At 32.7% G+C, this 27,342-nt stretch overlaps 1 protein-coding gene across 1 annotated transcript in view; it reads left to right on the top strand.

Annotated features, from left to right (window-relative positions):
* The window catches only part of LOC143056090 (uncharacterized), a 124,407-nt gene that overhangs the window by 38,246 nt on the left and 58,819 nt on the right, over window positions 1-27,342 (top strand). Inside the window, exons 7-8 of the mRNA XM_076229175.1 lie at window positions 26,581-26,715; window positions 26,915-27,007. Of these exons, the coding sequence (XP_076085290.1) occupies window positions 26,581-26,715; window positions 26,915-27,007 (228 nt within the window). The remainder of the gene's footprint in view (window positions 1-26,580; window positions 26,716-26,914; window positions 27,008-27,342) is intronic.

The following is a 27,342-nucleotide window of genomic DNA, read 5'->3' as shown; positions in this document are numbered from 1 at the left end:
CCACTCGAAATTGAGGAATTTAACATAGAAAGCAATGGGGCCATTAATTAGTGGTGTACTTCCTTATCATGTTATTTATATGGAGCGCCTAAATAAATATCTTATTAACAGAATTTGTAGTGTCAGATGTTATATAATTTATTTATGGCATCATAAACTGTAAATGCATACTATTCGCTTTTATACCCCAATATAAAAAATAGAGGCTAATAGGGTGGTAAAGTATAAAGAAATTTAAAGAGAATAATTAAACGAAAATAAAGAATACAGACCAATGACATGATAATGGGAAGAATACAGAAATTCGCGACTTCCATTAAAACACTCTTTAAGCAACACCTGCTATTTGCTCATTGGTTAAGGTCGAAAATGCTTCATTTTACATATTTTTAAAGCAACTTCTAAATATAATGCATTTGGTTTTGCTCATTGTTGACGGTTGTAAATGCTTCATTTTCATATTTTTTAAGCAAATTCTAAATAAATATAATGCATTTGGTTTTTCTCATTGTTGAAGGCCGTAAATGCTTCACTTTTCAAATTCTGCTGTGTCCATATGAACGGCAGCCATTTTGAAATTTTTCAAAAGAGATGTCAACATTTCACTTAAGTCTAATATTCTGTCAAAACATGCTACTTTTACGTTGTTCCCCCAAACGTTTAACTTTTTTGGCTGCATGCAAACTCCAAGCAGCCTTCACTTGATTTTAGTATTTTGAGATCGAAAAATCCCGATGTATCCGAGTATTTAAGAACAATCCCGAAACAACCGAATGAACTTTCGTCAGGCTTTATTATATATCAAATATATGTTCAAATAAAGGGACAGTCATTTCATGTCAAAACTGCTGGCTAGTGCTAAAAATGCAACACTCTTTAATTGCATATGATAAGGTACTGATTCCCTGAATGTTTATTATATTTCTTGAACAGGTATACTTCTGATCTTGCTCAAGATCCTTAATTGATTTTTCAAAGGCGGTAATGGTAACAGTTTCCTCTGTTGCTCAGTCCATATCATTTACTTGAATGTGTATGATGGCTCATATCGAAGCTGAAACATTTATACATGTCTGGTTAAATTTTCGGGGTGGCAAGTGAAAATACTTTTTTTTCACAAATTGAGGGACACCGAAAGATGGTGAAAAATGTCACTCTCCTCATGAAATGATCCCAGATAATGATCATGAAATTCAATGAAAAATTTGTCCTTTCTAATAATTTAGTCAAGGTCAAATTTACATATTTCTCTCTCGTCACATCAGCTCTATAAAACAGGTCTTATTGTTCAATTATGACCATTAATAAAATCACAGCATCCACAATTGTATGGCGGACTAATATTTTTTCAATTACGTCATCTGAGTTCCTCATCTTAAGGCCCATTAGGGATATTGACCTATCTGGGAAGCAGGAAAAATATGCTCTTTTATTTAAATTTCAGAAATTTTTGTTATCAATAATAAACTTTCAACAAGGTCTCAAGTGATCCCATATTTCTTAAGCTTTCATTTGATACATGTGTTAACCAAATATTGTACCTATTTATACAGCTATGCATAGGAACTATTTTGTTTAAAATATGTACTACTTTCAGGTATGTTCCTTCTGACCGGGCCCTTATAAGTGCACGGTTTTATAGCATAACCCGAATAATCTAGTCACCGTACACTCCTTATCGCCGTAGTTGTCAATGTGTAGTTTTAAATATTATGACTGAATGCTGAGGGGGTATCAATAAAAATACATGTTCTGTTAACAATTTTTATGTTAGTGTTGAATTAACGTTAAATATCTACCCAGTGTATACAGTTTGTTATAAGCTGAAGTACCTTCTTTGGGGATTATTTTTTTGTTGGAATTCGAGTTATCGCGAATGCGGGAATGGATGATTACATTTGTAAAGATATCAGGATTCACTGTTTCTTTATGTGGAAAATCGGGAGGACACCCCTCACATTCATGTTACTGGAGTAGAAATAATTGTCTCTCAATAATACAGATATCCACCACAAAACAAAACAAAAGAAAATATTTAAAATATTTATCGTGAGCTACATACTGCTGACATGGCACATGCAGATGTATGCAGATAGGGAATCAATCCATGACAAGAAATCAGATCATGAACACGGGGCATATATCTCACATCAAAGGAACAGCGGTACGCTTTTATTGTTGTTCTTCATTTCAAAATCACAACAAGGCCTTTAACATAGAGCAAAAACTCTCACATCACTGCAAGTTTAAGATGGTTTTTAGTAAAGGTTTGAGCAGATTTTTTTTTTTTTGGAAAAGTTACGTTTACTGAGAATCAATCCGTGGAGTAATGTCAATAAATGAAAACGGTATACAAATCAAACGTAACTATACCATTACATGTGCATGTTTGAGAATGTGGGACACGTTTAATTAACGGAGTGTCTATTCGTCCGGCTAGCCGGACGAATAGTTAAAAATCTCTATTCGTCCGGCCATCCGTCTGCGGATGCGCAAATCCTCAATATCAACAAAAGTGTCATGTGACGCGGAAAGTGTCCCGGATGACTGGTGTCGGATAACACACGCGGTGTCGGATAACACACGCGCGTATGCAATGGACGTTTTGAGAATTGGAGATCGTTATTTAAAGATGTCATAGAGAAAACCTGAGAGAATTTGATTGCTTTAAACAAATGTATATAGGAGTGATTCCAGAAAAATAGCGTGTACATATTAACTGTGAGGAATAAGCCTGAAATCGAAGTGAAATTGATGATTTACCCCCATTTACCTCATGGAGGCAAAACGCATTCGGAAAAAAAACTATATCAAACTTGCTTGGGTGCATTATTTTCAAGTTCTACTACAACGGAGATATATGAACATACTGATATGCCTTGACTGTGAATAAGACACCAGGGTTGGGGTACCCCCCTTTTTTCTGTTATATCAATATAAATTTGTTTCTAAAACAATCTTATCGAAAACAAAATCCTACTTTTGGGGACAGGTTTCACGTGCCTGTCCTTTTCTCTAATTTCCTATGAATTAAAAATCTCCGAACAATTTAAATGAAGAATCGTGCATAATCACTATGGGGACCTTCCTTTAACCAAACTTCACAGAAACAATAAATTCAGGATCTTTTAGAATCATAGATAAAGCCAAAAATGATTGGCCCGACTATTTACCTTACATGAAATTCATAGGCAGAACTACAAAAGAGAGAATCCCCCCCCCTTTTCCTACCTAAAATTCCTTTAGAATATTAGAATAAAAAAATCTGAATCAAATGTATAGTTTTTTTGTTTTTCCTATTAGAATCAGTTCTTTTTCATTAAACGATGTTAGACAAAAATAATTAAAACAACTCGTGCTCTATTTTAAATCTTCTAAACACAAAGCTATATCTTCATCATTATGTTTTTGACCGGACAAATAGCGAAAAACCGTAAAAATGCTATTTGTCCGGCTTGCCGGATGAATAGACATTTTTGACTATTTGTCCGGCTAGCCGGACGAATAGCCACTGCCTTTAATTAAAACACTTGTGACTGGAATTTACCATTATAAACCTTACCATTGGACAGCACTATGTGGAACTGGGGGAGACACATTATACATCAAACATCATGAAATTGAATATTTTGTCCAGAACTATACGAATGAAAATTATGATAGATCCGAATTTTATTCAGATTGTACTATTAAGAAACCGAAGTTTTTTCGATTTATTTACATAAACTTATTAAATCAGCTGCAGCATTAATATTATATGTAGACCTACATTGCCTAAATCAATGGAAATAACATTGTATATTGATCTTGATATAAACGATCAAACTTGTAAATACAGTAATAAACAAAAATATAAAATGGCTTATAACGGTAAGAAAACGACGATTTCCACTAATTTATTGTATGAAAGTGTGTTGTGCATATAGATTCTACCACTGCATCGAGTGTAGTACGATATTTATCCACTCGAGCTAGTTAAATTTTCAAATTTAAAACACGAGGCTTGCCCGAGCGTTTTAAATATTTAAAATTTAACTGTCGAGAGTGGATAAATATCGTATTACACGAGATTTGGTGGTGGAATCTGTTTCTCAAATGATTTTCAAACATTATGCAGGCAAACTTATTCCTTCTTTTTCGAATGATCTGCAAAAAGATGTGTTCTTTCTATGTGACGTCATCAGGCATAGTCGCTTTTTTCATGCCGTCACAATAGGAATTTCAGAGGAAAGCAAGAAAATTTGACGTCATTATCGGATTTTAACCAATGAAGTACTGAGATCAAACGAACCACACGTTGATTAAATTTTTTTATACAATGGGTGCAGAAATGGATAAACTGACGAAGAATTAGAGAAATCATAATACAATATTGATGGGAAAAAAATTACTTGAAATATATTGAAATGCCCGTAAAACATTAAATTTACATTTTCATTTCGATAATTAAAAGTATAAAATGACGCTAACGGCGTTTCAAGTTTTTTTTTCTCGCGGTCACAATGTAGTTTTTCGATGTTTTAGATATATTTATAGCCAAAAGACTTATCAGAGTTTTTAGGCTTCATTCAAAATTAATTCATTAAAAGGCGTCGACAGGGCCAATGTGTGAATCGTAGACAAATAATTTTTACTGACAAAAAATTTGTATTCGTGAACGTCAATATATGAATTGAACATTATATACTATCAGTTATCTTGGTGAAATCAGGGGTGTACAGAATTTTACACCGTTGTTGAAAATACATACACCCTGAGGCGCAGCCGAATTGAACATTTTCCAGTGTAACTTCGATGTTAGTGCACGTTGTCAAATGTATACTTTTGTTTTATTCTTGTGAAAATTCAGAAAATTTTGTGTTCTTTTGAATTTTCGGTTAAAAAATTTTTTTTTTCTTTTTGTCCTCAAATTAGTCTATATTCTTTTTTTTTACATTAAATTTTTTTTTTTTTACATTTTTTTTTTTATTTCGGCAAAATTTTATTTTTTTTATTTTTGGGCAAAATTTTATTTATCCCGGGGTGGAAAAGGGTGGGATGTTATTTACACCAGTTTAATTAACCAATCAGATTGCAGGATATTTGCTGCATAAGAAATAAAACGTACACAGGGAAAAGTGCCACGCATGTTTTACATATGTAAAACATATGTTTGGTAACGCACGGGAAACGTTTAAAACATGCGTTATTCGTGCGTTTTACACATGAAAAATATATGTGATGTAAAACGCATGTTTCAAAATCATGTGTTAAACATGTGTTGTAAGAAACGTGTGTATAATATGCGTTTTAAATGATGCGTATAGCATGTGTGTAACAAACATGCGTATAATGCATATTTCAAACAAATTATAAGATATTATTCCAAATCATCCATAAAACCTTTGTCAAGTTAACTAGTTCACATTCCATATGTTTCACACAACCAAGACGACTTATGTTTACTTTTGAAGGCTGTTCCCTGGACAAATAATTGCTTTAATCAGTTTAATTTAGACTCTGTTGGATATTTGTCCAATTGGCAATCATACAACATCTCTTCATGTTATTTTGACCACAAATCTCCTTTTGACATGTTTGACAAGCAACATCAGAATCATATATTGCAGACCAGACTTCACTTTTCATCAGTCTTTAAAATTTTCCTGTTTGAATACACCAATAAACAAAAGAAATATCTGTAACATGATTTTCATGTTTCTAAAACCTTGATCAGGTACATTTGACACTAAGATGATTGAAAAGACCATGATATGAAATATTTCATGGAATATAAACCGACAATCTTTTGTCTCTGTAGTTTCATTGGCAGTAATACCACGACTCTTTTAAAAAGAGGTCAAAATTGTCTTAAATGGATTTTGTGGAATGTTGTACATGTATTTGACAATTTTTGTTAAAATGTTACTTATGGTTAAACTTTGACAAACACATTTGTTGACTTATGCATGTAATATGAAAAGGAAAACCCCAAAAGTGTATAAGATGTTTCCTCTAGCATCAATTTAAATACAATTTTGAAGTTGTGTCCCTTGCCGGTTTGATAATAACCAATGTCTTGAGAAATCTGAGATTGTATTATTTTTTTAAACATGTTAAATGAAAAATTCAATAAATCCACTTTAAAGAATTTCATTCATATTTTTTTTCTCTGTTGTCTATTTGTTGCAGAATATAAATTTTTCAAAAAACTTTCAAAAATTTGATTTCACTCTACTTTTATTTTATACAGCAATCTCAAAACGTTACACAACTTTTTATGTTTTTTTGTTGTTGACATAATAACAATATCAATAGAATGTTCTATATATAACCGGGAGTTTTCCGTGTTATAGTGATGCAAAGACGGAATACCAATACTTTAAACTTTATTAGCAAGGTCCGGACAGTACCAGACCTAAGACCTAAACTTACTACAAAATAACATACAAAAGCATATATAAAAAACAGTTACTATAGAAAAGGATTAGTGTCCAACGGATTAACTTGTCACGGTCAGAGTTATTTCCATCACGACAAACATATATTTACAATAGAATTAATTAGACACAAAGAAATGTAAAAGGTTTGATAAAAGGATTAATAAATTGTCACTATAGCACTTAAAATATATTGTCTGATCTTAATTTATATCTAAGTCCTAATTGTCCAAATCTTCCTGGTTATATTCGCCACTACTCCACCTAAACTCGGTCTCCGAGTTGGCCGAATAAATTTTGTTATGGTCGTGGGTATCCTCCTCCACGCCGATGATGTTGCTGCGAATTGCCACGCGAGCAAATTGCAAGGGTCGAACGCACACCTCGGTTTGAATGTTTTATATCTAGATGTTGAATCTCGTGTCTACTGTTTACGTTCTCTTCCCTCAGTCTCTGAATTTCGCCTTCCATATCATTTAAGATGCGATTGTAGTGCATGTCAGTATTTTTAAACTCCATTGTTAAGCGTTGTCTGGCGTTGGTTAAATTACGGTTTTCCTCTTTCAAACGTATTATTTCTATTTCAAAATTTTGAGTTCCACTTGCATGTTCAGCTAACTCCAGCTCGATTGTTTGGATTAACCGAACATGTTTTAAACGTTCCAAATTTAAATTGTCCAAACTGTTCCTTAACATTACGTTTTCTTGTATTACGGTATCCAATTTTGAATTTTCACACTTGAGTGTACTGATTTCTTTGATGAAGTTTTGGTTAGACACTTTCAACTTGTTTAGGTGTTGTTTCACGGATTCATCCTGTACGGAGCACGTAAAAGCGGAGAGTTCCTTGTCCTCAAGTCCTTGAAACGGAAATTGAGACATTTGTTTTTTCTCAATAAACATTTTCATTCTGTCGCTGTCTCTTTGAATTTTAGATTTTGACTTTTTCTTCGGTTTTCGGATTTCACATGACTTAACGTGAAAATTGCACATACGGGCAAAATGTCCATGATGTTTGCACTTGTAACAATAAGCGTTAACTGCATAACACTGATGGTAGGTGAAAACGTTCAATGTCTTACCGCAATATTTGCATAGAAAGTCCAAACAAGTATCTGTTTTTCTCATCGGAAACGGATGTCCATTTCTGCAAGGCTGGTAATTCCAGGATCCTTCCATATTGCTGCTTCAGGAGGTATTTATCTATACTAGTTTGGGGGAACTAGCTCAAGATCGTGCCGCGGGTACCTCAACCAATAAATAACCGGGAGTTTTCCGTGTTATAGTGATTCAAAGACGGAATACCAATACTTTAAACTTTATTAGCAAGGTCCGGACAGTACCAGACCTAAGACCTAAACTTACTACAAAATAACATACAAAAGCATATATAAAAAACAGTTACTATAGAAAAGGATTAGTGTCCAACGGATTAACTTGTCATGGTCAGAGTTATTTCCATCACGACAAACATATATTTAACAATAGAATTAATTAGACACAAAGAAATGTAAAAGGTTTGATAAAAGGATTAATAAATTGTCACTATAGCACTTAAAATATATTGTCTGATCTTAATTTATATCTAAGTCCTAATTGTCCAAATCTTCCTGGTTATATATCTTCTAAATGTCACTCTTCTTGAAGTTGTCTTCATCTGAAAAAAAAATTACATTCATACATTTTAAAACTTAATTTGATTTATTCCCATATACTGTAAGTTGTTAGTTTTAAAAATAATGACATATCCTCAGTGACTTTTAAACATGCTTTTCTGTCTCATTTTGGTCTCTTGTGGAGAGTTGTCTCATTGGCAATAATACCACATCTACTTTTTTTATATTTGTCTCGTTTTGATATAACAACATATTTGAATAAACTGGAAAGTATTTATTATAAATATTGATTTTGCTATCAGTAAATTAAAACCAAATTAAACATTATTGTTATACACATATGTATGTTGACCAGTTTTACAAACTGTTGATACCTATATTTTGGCATTGTACAAGATCATGTCCTTATCCTATGATTAATGGCAGTCTATTCTCTAAATCAATTAGATGTTTACTGATTGATATTTAAGTCTTAGGACACATGATTTTTGGTTTTACATTTGGCATGAGTTTTGCTAATTTTTAAATTCTTCTTCAATGGTCTCTGGTGGAGAGTATTTAATGACTCATTGGCAATCATACCACATCTTCTTATTTTTATATTAAACTTTAATATATGTAGCTAAAAATTGGAAGCAATTAGTATTTGTAATAAAAACAATCTTGCAATACAAAATGTAACCACAACTGATCTTTTTACTTACAAAATCGAGCAGTTTTTAAAGTGTTATAACCATAAGAATTAAGTTGAAACTTTTCATTCATTTATTTATAGGTAACCCATGAAACTTTAACAACTGCAATGTGTTTGGAAGAGCAAGGATTAAAACATTTTTTTTTTTCATCTCTCTCCAAATATTACATAAGGGTCATTTTCAAAAAATGTGGATATTTCAGTTGTGAAATAACAATACAAAAACATATTCAATTTTCAACTTTAATATATGAAATTGAATAGTTTGACAACAATACAACCTGAAATAAAAATATGCAATCTTAAATGCTACTACAAAAATATTTTTAAAAATAACATAGAAACAAGTATGGGACAAATGTCAACTACATAACGGATTTAGTTTCAGTCCCTAATTTTTTTTTAATAATATTTACATTTTGCTTGATATATATTTCCATAAAAATCATCACACTTTTTTCAAAACAGTTACAAAATGTAAAATAACACTTTTTAGAAACATATTTTAAAGTGAATTTAATTCAGCATTGTCAACTACATAACGCTTTTTGTCAACTACATAACGATTCACTGCGTTATGTAGTTGACCTATTTGTGGATTTTGGATGTTTTTCATGACCCTAATACTACCAGATAAATGGTTTTTATTGAATTAGAGCCAGTATTATAGACTTTGAATGATTTATGTAAAAAAAAATATTTATGCCAAAATATATCAATGTTTTTGCCGTTACAAAGTTGACATAGAATAAAATTACGGAGTAATTTGTACTCACCAAAACTAATCTATAATGAAATGAATCCATGATGTCATCCTGTAACTTTAAGCACGTCATCAGAGGATGAAGAGTAAGTAGAGAGCACTTCCTTAGTTACAAGGGATATAATCAGTTGTTTATTGGCAACATTATTTCATTTGTGTTATGTAGGTGACATTTTTTTAAGTACGAAATGAAAAGTTAAAAAAATGCTAATAAAATCTAATAATTCCCTGTATTTGTGTATACATACCTTCAGTGATACCTATATATTTAGGCCAACCTTAAAAATATGTTTGTTTGCAGTTTTCCGACTGTACCTTCAGACTGAAGGGTCGGTAGGTAGGAAAAATATTTTATTTTATCAGCCAAAATACAGTTTAAACAAGCAGTTACACTAAACCAAGTTTCTTGTGAAGAAAAAAAAACATTTGAAAACAACAAACACTGGACATGCTGAAAACCAACATCAAATGAACAGGCATTTTCAGATAAAAAACTTTTTAACCAAAACTGAAACTTTAACATAGTGTCATTATCCAATTTATGACATAAAATATGGTATAATTATTAAATACTGGAACACTTATAAACAAGGAATGTCATTATGACTAGAACTGTTTTAAAGAAATATATTCAGACATGTATGCTTCTTGACTAGAATGTTTTCATGAGTAGAGTATTTTCATCAGAAAAATGTAGATATCAAAGATATATAAGACAATGTATTAAAGAGTGTATTTTTAATAAAAAAAAATAACCATTAAATCTTCCTCAATTGAAAAAAAGGCAACTTGAAAAAAAAGTATTAAGACATTCAACTGTTTTCATATTTCTAACACTATTTAATTATATGTGATAAGGTTATATTTTTGCCAGGCTTTAATGAAAACCAAAGAAATCTAAAGTTTGGGGTGAAATCCATAGCACCTCATTAAAAGTAGATGGTCTGTACTGAAATGTTTTTAATGCATAAAAAAATTGGCAGCATAGCTCCTAAGGACATGTTTTAATTGAATTCACACAGGCCACACAGTTTGGGTATAATTAATATTGTAAGAAAGAGAATAATTGCAATGATTGGGCAGCCCCCCTTATCCTAAAGGAGCATACTCATTGCAATCGAAGATAGATTTAATATAGAGAGAGTGTATTTATTTTTCAAGCTAACCATTCATTTTCTCTACATCTTTGTGTAGTTAGGGTTGCTTCTTATTGATTTGGCATGATCTATATCCATTAACATTTCAAATGAGCCCTTCCTCCGTACAGGCGTGTTTACAGATATCCATGAAGATTTAAGTCACGGAGGAGTGGTTTCATCTTTCTCGTCTTCACAACGATTTGTAGAAAATATGCCATACTTCAAGCTGCTGTCGAATTATTTAACCACTGAAATTGGTTCCATAAAGTCAGGCTCCACAGATTCTGTACCCGATTTGTTTGAGACAGAATGGTTATCGTGTCAGTTATGAATACACCTAATCGCTATTTATTCCATTCCGGATAAGTTCTAAAATTACACAACTTTTTCATCCAGTTGAAGTTATCTGGGACCCTGTTTAAACAATGCACCATGCATGATACTTTTTAATGAGACCTGTTTAAACTACCGTAAATACTTCAAACAAAATATTTTTTTACTTTAATTTTAATTTCGAAAAAAAGTGGATCATACTATATCAAAGTTTCTTGATGATCACTTTCTAAAGTTTTTTCTCCCTCAGCTCACTACTGATGACCTCCATTTTTCGGCCGGTGACCCAAAACAGGAAGTTGTATAAATGACTGTTTTTCCCGGAATGGACTAAATAGCAATAAGGTGTATATCCGCTGCATCATCGTCAATGATATCATCACACATCATTACATGTGCCTGAATCTGTATAAACAGTTTACTAATAAACTTTTTTGTTTGTTATGTCTTAAAATTGACTGTTATTTGTCTTAAAATTGACACGAGACGACAGCGTAAAGTACTCCTCCGTGACTTCATGGATACCTGTAAACAATTTCCATGTGCTTTTTCATTAAATGGTCACATGAACGCTTGACGGGAAGCTAAGAAAAACCGAACTTGAAATGCGTAATTGACCAAGACTTTAAATCATTTCCGGAAAGGACCCAAAGTTCCGGATCGCGTCAATAGAAGGATTAAAAAAAATTTCTTCAAATTTAAAGCAATAAAATTTTCACAGTCGGGAGGATTTTCAAGGGTCGGTCGGTAAACTGCAAACAAACAATATTTTAATTTAAGCCTTATAATAACAAAAGAAAAATAATAATTTCCGCTGGGTATTAAAACCAGCATTTAAAAAAGACTAGTTTTTCAATTTCGTACAAGCAATTTGGGGTTTTTTGGACCCTTTGAAACCCACTGGAAGCAATTTCTGTAGCTAAATTTCATATTGAATTTGCTGGAACTTGTTACACACCTCAAAAACTAAATTGTGTATCTAAAAATTGGATAAAAATATTTACACTTTTTTAGAAATATTGATTGTACAAGAAAATCCACATTTTTTGAAAAAGGCCCATAAATATAAATATATATTTATACCTACTTTTTTTGCCTACAGAAGTCCTTTCTATGAAAATATCCTTTGGTTTTGCTTGGCTTTCCAGAAACTCCTGTAACATAAATGAAATATAATTAAGTTTTGAATAAATTCTTTATTAGATGTCATTTTGTACTAATAATGCACATGGTAAAGGTACAAATAGTTTCAATTCACTCTCAATGACAGTGTTTTTCCATACAGGGTTACAGCTAATTTCCTAATGCATGAAGAGCAAAACTTTGGTTAGCTTGCTTGCTTTGTTTGTATATTGTACAATCATACACCCAATTGAATTCAAATATAATATATACAGGTTTAACTATGTTTAAAGATGTTAATCTTATTCACAAAGCTTGTATAAACAATTATACAAACAAAGCAAGCAAGCCAACCAAAGTTTTACTTTGAAAGCATCTAATTTTGCTAACTTAATAGAAAATCTGGACCTTAGGTTCTCTGTTTTTTACAAACCAAGATGGCGAAAGACACCCACACCACCTTAAGCAGATATGATTTGCTGCGCTTGAGCATCTCATTTATTATGGAGTCAAAGCTGCTTAATTTATTGTTTTTTAGTGGTTCACAGGGGCTTGTTAAGTAGGCCAGACGAGCTTTTACTGTCAATAGCGATTTAATAAAAAAATGACAAAATGTCATTGAATTTCTTGAATTCCAAATTTTTAAAAAGTTTAAAGAACATTTTTTTAACTGCACAATATTGCGCAATAGGTTTGTAAGATTAGATCTTGACATTTGCTTAGTGTCAGAAACTCATATTACATGTATGTCAAAAATTTGATCAGAATCAAAATTCAGAGCTGTATCAAGCTTGAATGTTGTGTCAATACTCATGATACTAGCCCCAACTATTCATGGTTCACCCTCAGCGGGTCGTAGAAAGCTGCTCCCTGCAGAGCACCTAGTTCTGTAATTTTATAATCCAATTCTCTGAAAATTTTAATTTGATATGACATTCTTAAATACATGTAAGATTCCTTAAAGCCCATGATTTATGAATGTGTTCTTACCAGTCACCCCAGATTGAGAAACCAGACCAGGATATTCATTTTATGCCAGGTCACTTGTTTTCACAGTCCTCTAGTCTGGTGTTATGTATTGTTAACATACATGCCAACTGTCACTATTTGTGGGGGATTTCCCCCATGAAGGCTCCAAAAAATAAATTTGAAAGATAAATTTTGTCCATAATTTTTAACAAAACAATTAATTTTAAAATGGCCATAGGCTTGTTAAAGTAAGGAGAAGCCAAAAAACAACTTTAAAATGTATTTGAAGGCCCCATTGAAGGTTTTGTAAGACTACATTGTTTTACATTATAGCCATCTTGCACGATCATTTTGAAAAGTTGGCAGGTATGTCTTAGTACAAATGTATTACTTATAGTTCCGTAACTCTTTCTCCCGAGACCGCCACCTGCCATGTTATTATTCTTGTCAGGACTTTGATCTTGCCAGACTTCCAAACCCTATTGGACTCTTTGTCCCTAGCTAGGAACTATAAGTATGATGTCACTCATTGGGTTCAGGAGAGTTTACTATGGCTCATCCTATGGCTCCCACTTTAGGGACTGTTACAATAACATTAACAAGTAGACTAGCGGCAGCCCCACTGTATATTTATGGTATTGTATATAACTTATATTTGTAACGGAGGGGGTCGATGACGACACCTCCCGGGACGTGTAGTGGCCAGTACTTTGTCCCTATTCGACCTTCGGGATACCTGATATCAGATTATGGCTGAACAACAGACAATAAATCAAATGAAAACTATATTTTATTCACAAATGTACAGTAATTGCATGAATATTAAACAATGTCGGAAATAAACAGGAGTCAGAAAACTTTCTAAACTGAAGTTCAAAAATAAAGTAATTTCAAATGTAAAAATGAAAATAGAGTGTTCCCACAGTTAGTCTTAAAAGTAAAGTATAGTCCACCAATTGTTGTTCTCACGAAAACACTTTTAACGTGTGTTTTCGGGTTCTAAAAAATCCATCGTTGTACCAGGTTAAGTCCACCATTGTAGATCTCACGGAATCACGTATAACATGTGATTCCGGGTTCAAGATGATCAAAGTTCAAACGTTGTACAAAAAGTAAGAAAGTTGTTCTTGATAACAAGAACTGCTTACTTTATCAGCTGGTTGTCTTCACACATAAACTAACTGCCACTCAATAGATTTCTGTCATGACTTATAAAAGTCACAAAAGGAACACCATAACCAAACTAAACAAATTTTAAACAATAAAACTTGTTCAGAAAGGTTAAAAATCCAAATAAATGAGCAAACTCATAAATAAACCTATTCAAACAAGAAACTGAGCCACAATCTAAACAAACCAACATCTAAAGAAAAACACAATCAAATCAAACAACGTTTTTGAGGGTGGTTTTGATGGCAAAACCGGCTCATTAACGTGACCAAGAAAAACAACAAATCCAATGAAAACTTTGAAACCATACCTACTAAACAATAATATAAACTGACAAAATAAGTAAAATACTAAATATACAAACTAAAACTCATGAAACATACTATATGAAAACTTTAACTGGCTTAAGTTATCCTTCGAACAAGAAAACTCATCCACACTATTAATTAAATAATCAGATAAACAGCTTTGCAAATCAGATGAAAATAAACTTTGAACTTTGTTGACAATTTTGCATGATTTTTTCACTTTCTTATGCTCTGCAGTAGAAACTGGTTTTTCTGGTTCAACAACATGAACAGAATTGACACTTTTACAAACTTTATTGGGACAATTAGCTCTGATATGTCCAACTACCAAACAATTAAAACATTTTTTAACTTTAAACTTCTTATAAACCAGCTTTTTAAGAACTTTGACAATTTGATCAAAACCAGACTTCATACAACTAAAATCTAAACTTTCTTCACTTTCCTCAATTTCACATTCAACAGGTCCAATTGTCAAATCAAAACATTCAAACTCTGTAGCCAAAAATATAGCATCATCAAAAGTTGCAGGATGCTTAAAATGGACAAACTTTCCCATTTCCTTCTCTAACTTTCCAATAAAAAGATCCATAAAATAAGTTTGCATACTGTGAAAATTATCTGGATATGCACGATGACATAAAAGTTTTAATCTATGTCACAGATTCATCTGACAAAAGTAAACAACTATTCAGTTGAAATTTATAAAAAGCTATCCTTTCCTTAGGATTAAAGCGTTGCACTAATAAACTTTTCAAAAAATCATAGCTTTGCAACTGAGTTGGAGTAAGAAGACGTAAAATAGTTCGTGCTTCTTCTGTTGAGTTTATTACTAACTGAAGAGCCATTTCAGAAAAATTCCAGTTATTCCAGACTAACTGCTTCAAATTGAATAAAATAATCTTGTACATCGGCACTAACACCGTCAAAAGTACAAGGTTTCTGTTCAAACTTTATCATTTTAAAAATCAAAAATTTAAACAATATCAAAAATAAATGCAATAAAAATATTCATACCAAAACTGAGGGATCAGGTATCCTGGTCACGGCACCATTTGTAACGGAGGGGGTCGGTGACGACACCTCCCGGGACGTGTAGTGGCCAGTACTTCGCCCCATATTCGACCATTGGGATACCTGATATCAGATTATGGCTGAACAACAGACAATAAATCAAATGAAAACTATATTTTATTCACAAATGTACAGTAATTGCATGAATATTAAACAAAGTCGGAAATAAACAGGAGTCAGAAAACTTTCTAAACTGAAGTTCAAAAATAAAGTAATTTCAAATGTAAAAATGAAAATAGAGTGTTCCCAGAGTTAGTCTTAAAAGTAAAGTAAATTTGCTTTGCGTTGTGTTTTGAAGTAGTAAAATTGCACCAAAAAGGGGTGACTAACTCTGGCGAACTGCACCGAAGTGGTGGCTAAATCTAGACTCAAGTGGTACTAATGTTAGTTCCGGCGAGTATTTGTAGGCCTGTGCAAGGCCGACTCTGACTGAATATTATATGATATCCTAAACTTGTCATTAATCAGGAGAACTTTAACATAAAAGGTATTGAAAACTAGAGGCTCTAAAGAGCCTGTGTCGCTCACCTTGGTCTATGTGAATATTAAACAAAGGAAGCAGATTGAAAATTGACTACAAAGGTCAATAACTCCTACAGGGGTCAATTGACCATTTCGTTCATGTTGACTTATTTGTAGATCTTACTTTGCTGAACATTATTGCTGTTTACAGTTTACCTATATCTATAATAATATTCAATATAAAACAGCAAAATTTCCTTAAAATTACCAATTCAGGGGCCGCAACCCAAAAACAGGTTGTCCAATTCATCTGAAAATTTCAGGGCAGATAGATCTTGACCTGATTAACAATTTTACTTCATGTCAGATTTTCTCTAAATTATTTGGTTTTTGAGTTATAAGCCAAAAACTGCATTTTACCCCTATGTTCTATTTTTAGCCGTGGCGGCCATCTTGGTTTGATGGCCAGGTCACCGGACACATTTTTTAAACAAGAAACCCCAAAGATGATTGTGGCCAAGTTTGGATCAATTTGGCACAGCAGTTTCAGAGAAGAAGATTTTAGTAAAAGATATATAAAATTTACGAAAAATGGTTAAAAATTGACTTTAAAGGGCAATAACTCCTAAAGAGGTCAACTGACCATTTTGGTCATGTTGACTTATTTGTAAATCTGACCTTGCTGAACATTATTGCTGTTTACAGTTTACCTATATCTATAATAATATTCAATATAATAACCAAAAACAGCAAAATTTCCTTAAAATTACCAATTCAGGGGCCGCAACCCAAAAACAGGTTGTCCAATTCATCTGAAAATTTCAGGGCAGATAGATCTTCACCTGATTAACAATTTTACCCATGTCAGATTTGCTCTAAATGCTTTGGTTTTTGAGTTATAAGCCAAAAACTGCATTTTACCCCTATGTTCTATTTATAGCCATGGCGGTCATCTTGGTTAGTTGGCGGGGTCACCGGACACAATTTTTAAACTAGATACCCCAATGATGATTGTGGCCAAGTTTCAAATAATTTGGCCCAGCAGTTTCAGAGGAGAAGATTTTTCTAAAAGATTACTAAGATTTACGAAAAATGGTTAAAAATTGACTATAAAGGGCAATAACTCCTAAAGTGGTCAACTGATCATTTTGGTCATGTTGACTTATTTGTAGATCTTACTTTGCTGAACATTATTGCTTTTTACAGTTTATCTCTATCTGAAATAATATTCAAGATAATAACCAAAAACAACAAAATTTCCTTAAAATTACCAATTCAGGGGCAGCAACCTAACAACGGAATGTCAGATTCATCTGAAAATTTCAGGGCAGATAGATCTTAACCTGATTAACAATATTACCCCTTGTCAGATTTGCCCTAAATGCTTTGGTTTTTGAGTTATAAGCCAAAAACTGCATTTTACCCCTATGTTCTATTTATAGCCATGGCGGCCATCTTGGTTAGTTGGCGGGGTCACCGGACACAATTTTTAAACTAGATACCCCAATGATGATTGTGGCCAAGTTTGGTTAAATTTGGCCCAGTAGTTTCAGAGGAGAAGATTTTTGTAAAAGTTAACGCAGGACGACGACGGACGACGACGGACGACGACGACGGACGACGACGGACGACGACGGACGCCAAGTGATGAGAAAAGCTCACTTGGCCCTTCGGGCCAGGTGAGCTAAAAAGTTGAATAAATGAATATTCTTAAAACATGATAAAAGCATCAAAAGTTAAATACTAAAACAGTTAAATTAACATTCTTTACTTTTATCCTACTATATTTAAATCAAATTAAACCTAAAATAAACATTTAAATACTAAATAATTAATCTGTCCAAATTAAGGAGAATTAACTTAGGCATATCAAGGCACATCAAACCACTTTAGAACTGAAACATCTTTTACCCAATTCAAGAGTCTAATAAACTCATGAAATGGCAACTCATGCCATTGCAATGCATGTGCTTAGTTTTATTTATTTTATGTTACAGCTTGAAATATAATAGTGCTGCTTTGTGTGAATGTTTGCTTAGCTTTTTATAATTTGTGAATGCTGCGCTTTAGTTTTTATGTTTGCTTTTAGTGCTTATTCTTATGCATGTATAGAATATAGTATTTAAATAGTGCAGTCTAAATGTGCATGAAATGTATGTTCTATGTCTTTTATGTTTTAATATTTGTATTGTGTATGTTTGTTATGTAAATGTATGCATTTGTCGGTTATAAAAGCTCAGAGAGCTTATGTTTATTTGTTATGTAACATGCCGACTATAAATAAAGCTTTGAATTGAATTTGAACATCTATTACATATTCAACCATATATGTCTTTTAAATAAACATCTTATTGTTTACGTGCTTTGATAGTTTATCTCAGAACTTGGGAAGACAACAGGATTATTACGAAGCCAGTGTTAACTTCACTCCGGTTTCACTCGCTACCAAAAAATGTATAGTTATCAAAGGGACATGTACATTTCAATGGTTATAAACAGATAAAAGAGGGACGAAAGATAGGGGAGACCGGGATTGAATGAGACACTTTTTATGTTCTTGTCTATACATACAAATCAATTATACGCAGCTTTCTCACTAGACCTAGCAAACTAGACAAACATCTCGTGTACATTTTTAAACGGATTTGAATCCACTCAAGCTATTTCTTAAGTCGCATCTGACGATTTAATGGGGGTTGTCGCATATCACTACCTACCCCGTGTGCGGGGTACGTTGAGACAGAGGTTGGGGTAAGTTGTGACATACATACAGTACTGGTAGTCCTGTTTACATGTTCAGATGTACATGCTTTGTCACTATTTCAGAAGGTGGAAGACCTACTAGATGGGTCATACCTTGTATTGCGCGTGAAATACGCTATGTTAAGAGCTTTTCCGTCAGTCATGTATTCTTTGTCCTTGATCTCATTTTTATGGTCAAGGAACTGTTTTGTCATATGAAATACCGCACTTATATTTAGTTACTAGTATGATAATTTCTATGTTTGGTATTATGTACATTTGTTTATTTGATTCTTGCAAGGTGTCAGTACATGTCATTCAGACAGTGTTAACCGACAACCTCATTTCATGGATCAGTTATCATGTCCGTATCACAGATACCCATAGAAAGATATGCAATAGTCTACTGTATTCGGTGTATGGATGAAGCACTCACACCACATCTTTATATGAATGAAATTCAATTATAATAAAAGCAGGCGAGACATTTCAGACATGGCAATGCCATATAGGGAATGTCTAAGCAGTGGCTATCTTTTACTATGCTCGAAAAAAATTACTATTAATATTAATAATACTTTGTAAAATAATCCAAGGCCGTAACTAGGCATCTTATTTTAGTGAGGCAAAATAATTGAGCCGAGCGAAGCGAGGCGAAAATTTTTTTGGAGGGTATGAAATGAATGGTGCAAAATCCTGCATTCTAGGCATTTTTAGAGAGTTTGATAATGTTTTGAATTTGGACACTTTTTATATAATTTTTTCATATTTTAAGACTTAATTAATAACAACTTTATTTAAATTTATATGTAAGATAATCATCCAAACATCACTGATTTGAGTCTGCTGCTAGAACATAGAACAAACATCTACCGAATTTTTCAGTCAAATCGTTTCAGAATCATAATTTGGTCTGCTGATATCCTTAACGCGATGAACATGGAGCATGGCAAAACCGCACAATCTCTCGCCACTCATGCATGCTCTTTTCCAAGTTTTCGGTCGTTTCAGGGCAGTCTGTGTTTCTAAAGGTAACACATTATCATCAACACAATGGTCAATGACTTCTTCCAATTCCTTCTCCATCAGCAATTCGGTAGCAGCATCGGTAGTAACAGTTTTGTTTGCAAAAGGGAATTAAGCTTTTCTGTAAGCACCATCATACAGTCGCAGTTACAAAATATTAAACTCGCTTTTATGCTGACAAAGAGTAGACAAACTAGGGATAGAATGAGATAAGATACATGTATAGGATTCTATCTATAGAGTAAGTATATATGATATGGGTACAGCGGAATTGGAATGGAGTTTATGACGTTTACATGTAGTTCCGTAATTTCAAATTATTTCTGGAAATAGTTGGTGGTATTTTAGTTCCAGAATCTATAAATTTAGGAGTTAGGGGTTGGGGGTGTCCGATTCCGAAACCCCGAATATAAAGAAATGAAATTCCGTAGTCCCGAATAAGTAAAGACAAAATCCTGTGTTAAAGGTTCTACCATTCCTCAATAATGTCAAATTGGAATATGGAATATTCTTTCAATTTTTAAGGTTAAAGAAACATCATCATGGATAAAAGCTAATCCATACATTCATGTTTCATATTATTTAAATTTTATTTATCTGTAAAGAGAAAGATTAAAGTTCGTGAAATGAATACGCAGACAGGACTGCCCCCTTCCGACGACCAGTACTTGATTGTCAGTCTACTTATCCTAATGAAGTTATATGCAATACTCAGACTCTGTTCACAAAATGCTATTTTACTAGTATTATTCCTTCTTTACCTTCAGTGTCGCTTTTCCTTTTTCTGCAAGAGCCTGTTTTATACTGGCTAAAGATCCATGATGATTATCGATTACTAGGTTAATGTAATCAAGAAACATCACCCGTTGAGTTGCTGAGTTATATCCAGGAAAAATAGTTTAAAAGGAATGATGACAAGTTATAGAAATTAAGGTTGAGACAGAACAACAAATGACTATTATATTTATATATATGTATAAAAAAAAAATCAGTGTCGAAATTTTAGTGAGGCAATTGCCTCACTTGCCTCAAGGGTAGTTACGGCCTTGTAATCAAGATATATTAACGAAGATAAAAAAAAAAGGAACCGTTTGTGCTGTCATATATAAAACTCCATTACATAATTGTAAAAGTATAAAAACTAGCAGATGCTGCTCAAATACAACCATACTTCTGTGTAATGTTGGACTGAAAGGGTATTACCCTTTAACAATTATTTTGTGTAAGATGAATGAAAAAGCTTTGTTTTATAAGACATATGAATGGTGACTTTAAGTATATATATATAATGCCATATATACATATTGCAGTTAAATGATATACTCAGTGATGCGTTGGTATGTGATTGAGTGTGGTTTGCATTGCCATTTGTGGATAAGGTTTTATATAGCAGATGCTGCTCAAATGAAAATATCATTTTCGGTTACATTGTGTTTATGTTGCATTATTTCATAACTTTTCCTCACTGTCCAATTGTACGTCTTTTTGACTGAACAATCTAGTTTTCTCCTACGTTGAAACAAAATCACCGGAAACAAAAGTGTTTTATGTCAGATGTTGTTTGTGTATATCCCTTATTTGGATTGAAAATAATTCTTATTGGAATTAATGGGCGAAAAGACTCACAATATACTTATCTGAGGTTGTCACAACCTGCCCCGTTTGTGCTGTATCAACCTGCCCTTATGAAGTGTTGGTCACGTGGCGATCAGGCGTGGAGAAACTTATTGTACTTGAATTTTATATGATATCACACATTGAGCCCCGGATTTTTATCTTCATTTATATATCTTGATTATTTACAAGGTATCATTAATATCAATAGCATAAAAAATATTTCGAACATCGTAAAAAATACTTACGGCTTAGATTTTCAGTATATTTTACTTAATAAAATCTTCAAAAACGCTTCTATTGCATAACCATTTCTATCTCGATGCAATTTGAAAAAGACTTCACGAAAACTTTCTAAATATGACATAATTTCTTCTCTAAAGGAAGATTTACAGTCACTGTCTCATTCAACCCGTGTCATATTCAACCCCAGTCTCCCCTACCAGAGGGACAGTCAAACTCATAAATCGAAAATAAACTGACACGAAAATAAACTGACAACGCCATGGCTAAAAATGAAAAGGACAAACAATAGTTCCCACGACACAACATAGGAAACTAAAGAATAAACAACACGAACCCCACCAAAAACAAGGGGTGGTCTCGGATGCTCCGGAAGTGTAAGCATAAATGGTCATCTGGTTCTACTTTACGGTCTTAACTTAAGTTCGTGCATGTCTTTATAATTTACTCAAACTGGATAAATCACAGAAGATTGATTCGAGTGAAGCTCTACTGTGATATTCAAGTTTGGTATATGTTTACCCCGTTATTGATAGGATTTCAAACTCCCGAGTACTGTGGATAAATAAATCAGTTTTGGAAATGGCATTTAAAAATCCTTCGTGAAATATTAATCGAATAAAATATTAAAGTTGAATTCTTACCCATCTCGTCTTTAGTGTCCTAGATTGAAAATATCCTATATTGTCCTAGCTGCATCTCATATCTTCCATAAAATTTGCGTTTTGCTTCACGAATCATGATGTCAATATCGCAGCTGACTAAAGTTCTCGTCAATTTATTTCCCTAAGAAACAATTTCCCCGGGAAACAATGTAATTTTTAAAACCACCGGTAGCCGATGGAAAACCATACGCACAAAATAGTGCACCGTACTTCCATTTTAGCAGACGCTGTATACTGATTACATTACGTAACACAGATCACAGATAATGTATTAAAAATGTTTAGATTTTAAGAAAAGGGGTCATATTCATTTTTCATAGATTGATTAATTATTTTCTTTATAATTCTAGTAGATAGTAGGGGAAACATTGTTTATGTCAGACAAGTTTGCATTATGTCCGCCCATTCAATAGTTTGTCAATCTGTCCGTCAGGACAATATTCCAAACATTTCATCCTCATGTTTGAATATATTTATTAGATATTTGGTATATACTATTAACATTTGATAATATTACCAGGGGGGGACATTTTTTTGTGTTTCCAGTGGAAAAATATATTTTTGTGTTTCCAGAAACATTTTGTTTATGTTTCCAAGTTTGTCTTAAAATTTGTTAACTACTTGTCAATTTTCCCCCCTCCAAGTATGGGTTTATCTTAGAAAATTTTCATGTTTTCAAGGAACACATTTCATTCATTTTTTTTTTTTGTGTTTCCAGAGTTGTTTAGTAAATATTATTTATCTACTTGTTAATTTAAAATTTTGTCGCCTAGTATTTGTTTCTCTTAGGTGTTCCAGGGGAAACAATTTTTTAATGTTTCTATGTCTGCCTTGTAAGAATTTTTTGACTACTTAGGAAAGAATTCATTTTCATGTTTCCATTGGACATTAAATTATATTTTTTTCGTGTTACCAGGAGGGACATTTTTATTTAGTGTTTCCAGGGGAAACATTTTTTGGGGGTGTTTCTAGGGGAAACTGTTTTTGTGTTTTTCCAGGGGCAACTTTTTTTTTGTGTTTCCAGGGGAAACATTTTTTTAATGTTTCCATTTTTGTCCAGTACTAATCATTTTTTGACTACTTGGGAAAGATTTCATTTCATGTTTCCAAGGGACACATTCAATTTTAATTATTTTTGTGGTTTCCAGGAGAAGCATTATTTTAAGTTTCTATCGGGAAAATTTTTTTTTTTGTTGTTTCCAGGGGAAACATTTTTTTTGTGTTTTCAAGGGAAACATTTTATTTGTTTCCAGTGTTGTTTAGTAATTATTGTTTAACTACATGTTAATTTCGGCGTTTTGCATTTGCGCCGATTTTTTCTTACATTTGCGCCGATTTTTTTTACAGGTAAATTACAGGTAAATACAGGTGAATAGATATTATAAGATGTGGTATGAGTGCCAATGAGACAACTCTTCATCCCATTCTTAAAGAAGGCCTACTAGATCAACTCCAGACTTTTTCCTTGACCGTACCCCGCCGTAGTTTTTAGTCTCAGTCTTTCGGTCAACTGCCACATGGTTAAGTTCTTTCTGTGTTTTGACAATTATATACAGTCTTCCCATCAGAATCCGTTGTGTCTCTGGCTTTACACGATTTGGTGGTACATCGGTAAGATATGTTATTTTTCAGGACACTCGCCTACCGATATGTATGGCCGTCGATCATAAAAGAATTGACTCCTTGGCTCGTTTAAGTGTGCAATATGTCCATCGCGTTACAACGAAGTTCAAGAACAATATGAATCAAAATAAACTTAAAAATGGTTTACTTTTATAAATAGTTACTTGGATGAAGAGTTGTCTCATTGGCACTCATGCCACATCTTCCTATATCTATTAAACATAAGTGAACAATGTTGATAACCAGATTAACCAATATACCCTCAAGTTATAGTACATATAAAAAGTATTAACTTACCTGTAAATCTAAATAAGAGAAATTATAAAATCGGCGCAAATGAAAATATGAAATCGGCGCAAATGTCATACGCCCGTTAATTTATAATTTTGACACCTAGTATTGGTTTCTCTTTACAGGGGAAGCATATTTTTAAAGTTTTAAGGGGAACTTTTAAGTTTGTTTTATCCGTTGATTGGTATGCTTTTTGGAGTCAACAATTATTTGTGTTAATACTTTCTTGTGTATTTTAGCAATTTCTTAGATTTTTGAATAATAGTAAAAGTAATATCAACATTATTTTACTTCCATTTTTTTCATTATTACATCTTTGTTATGTTTCAATAAGATGTCGTCAAGTTCATCATCTTAGACCATGGAGTCTTCAGGTATTGCTATTATTTACGTCGTTCTTGCATGATAATTTAATAATATATTAACACCCACGAAAATGAAGTTGTACATTAGAAGTGCGAATTATATCATTATGAGAAAAAAATATGTTTACTGTAAACAGGAGAAGTACAAACATATCCATAAATAAGTACTAAGTGCGTTTTTTCCTGTAGATTTATGGTTTTATTGTCCCTAAAAGTATAGTCCAAATTGAAAAATAAAATAAATTGTATCAATAACAACTCTCGTAGAAGACAAGTTAATTAAAAAAATTCCTGGATTCTTATTTCAGATGTTAGATAAGATAAGATAAGAAAACTTTATTTTGATTCGGCATGAGTACAAATAAGCAACACAAGCTCTAAGGAGCTTTTGACCGAATATAAAAACATATAAATAACATAAAAACAGTGCATTTTGACATATAAAACAACCTGTAATACAAAGTTGAATCTCACATACATAGCATGCAATAAAAATAATCAACAAATTTAGAATGAAGTAAAAACATGCTTCACCAGAGCAACCAAAAGCAGCATAAATAATAAAACAGTTTAAGAATTATCTGCAAGCAGAACCGTGACATTCCAAACCGTTCCAGGACTGAACAAGACTTTTAAAATGTGAAAAACTGTTTTCAGTCCTGAAATGGTTTGGAAGACTGTTCCATAAAGTAGCCGCAGCAAATTTGAACGATTTTTTACCTTAACGGGTTGACTTTACCTGTGGAATTTCAAGAATATTTACATACCTGAAAGAATATTTAGATTTTTTGACATTCACCAAATTTTGTAAGCACACAGGAGCGATGTTGTTTATAATTTTAAAAGTTTCTAGAGCCATTGTTCTTATCCGTCTGATCTGCAAGGAAGGCACCTTAGCTTTAAGTAAGAGGTCCTCGTAGGAGCTGGTAAAATCCTCATAAACAAAACGGAGTGCTCTTTCCTGCACCTTTTCTAGTTTTTTGGAATTTTTCTCAGTGCAAAAATGCCATGCCAAAGGGCAAAAATTAAAATTACTAAGAATAAAAGTATGAAATATAGTAAGTTTACTAAGTCTATCCAAAAATGAGCCTAAACGTTTTAAAACATTTAATTGCTGTGATGCCTTCCTACAGATTGAGCTGACATGAACATCAAAATTTAGCTGGTAGTCTATTTCAATGCCTAATAATTTTACTGTTTTTTCACATGTGAGGTTCAAATTTTGAATATGTATAGATGGGTTCTTTTCAAAGGTCTTTTTGCCAACAGCCAAAACTTGAAATTTGTCAGGATTTGCTTGCATTTTATTTACCCTGAACCACTCAATAAGTATTTTTGAATCAGATTCCAAAGTTGAAATTAATAACTCGAAATCTGGAGTACAAAAAGATAAAGTATTGTCATCTGCATAGTTATATAAACTACCATTTTTAACAAAAAGAAAAATATCATTTATAAATATATTAAACAACAATGGCCCTAGTATCGAACCCTGTGGTACGCCTTTATGGATGTCAGCCCAACCACTCAGAACATTGTTGACTTTAATTTGCTGTTTTCGATTAGATAAATAGGACTTTAAAAGAGCAACTGCATTGGGGGTTAAACCATATGCTGATAATTTATCTAGCATAATATTGTGAGGCAGGCAGTCAAAAGCCTTAGAAAGATCCATTAATACTGCTGCAATGTACTGGTTTTTATCAAGAGCTTCTCGCCAGTCTTCTAACACTCTGAGAAGTGTGGTCTGACATCCATGTCCACGTCTAAATGCACACAAAAATGGATTAAATATTTTATCAAAATAATCAGTTAATTGAATTTCATATATTTTTTCAAAGATTTTAGAAAATATGGGTAAGACACTAACTGGTCTATAATTTGTTCACTGCAATTTGATCTGAATGTTTTAATTTGTGTGATTTACGGAAACTAACAACAGAGGAAAAAGAAAGGAAACTAGCAATAGAGGAAAAAGAAAGGAAACTAGCAACAGAGGAAAAAGAAAACATCAAAAGAAAGATTGACGAAATATGTGCAGAAGCTGAGCAACTGGAAGCGAAAGCACTTCACATTGGTAATATGTTTGGAACATTTAGTCAATCTTTACATATATAGACGTTTTTGTGTGTAATTTGTTGAAAGACAAATATAGTATAGCACATCAAAGATAGGGAAATGTTTAAAAACGTGATTAGATATCTCTTTCATGTTCTTTTTTTTCAGATATTTGCAGTGAACAAAATATACATGTAATGTTTTCCTTTATTTTATAGATAACAAGTTGTCAAAAGAAATATTGCTTAGTCATGCTAAAAGAAACAGAAAGACAGCATTGACACTAAAGCAGAAGATAACAATTTCAGAAGGTATTATTCGTCTTATCTATTGTCTTGTTGACACCTTCTGTGTATCTCAACAACACTTGTTCTAAAATTTGTTGTTTTGTGGTAAATTATTTAATAGCATTCCTTTATACCAGCTGGAACTGGTGTTTTGAAATTTATCATTTTGACGGTCAAAAACGTTTTATTGTTCAAAATTGGATATACATATGCATGTATACAGATATGATACTATAATAGTAAATTATATTACAATACAAACCCAACCTGGGGAAACATTTTTTTTGGGGTGTTTCCTGGGGACACAATTTTTTTGGTGTTTCCTGGGGAAATTTTTTGTTTGGTGTTTCTTTGGGAAA

Source organism: Mytilus galloprovincialis, chromosome 13 (genome assembly GCF_965363235.1).
Source record: "Mytilus galloprovincialis chromosome 13, xbMytGall1.hap1.1, whole genome shotgun sequence".
NCBI lineage: Eukaryota > Metazoa > Mollusca > Bivalvia > Mytilida > Mytilidae > Mytilus > Mytilus galloprovincialis.
The sequence above is the reverse complement of the archived record's forward strand: the minus strand, read 5'-3'. Positions and strand labels throughout refer to the sequence as shown.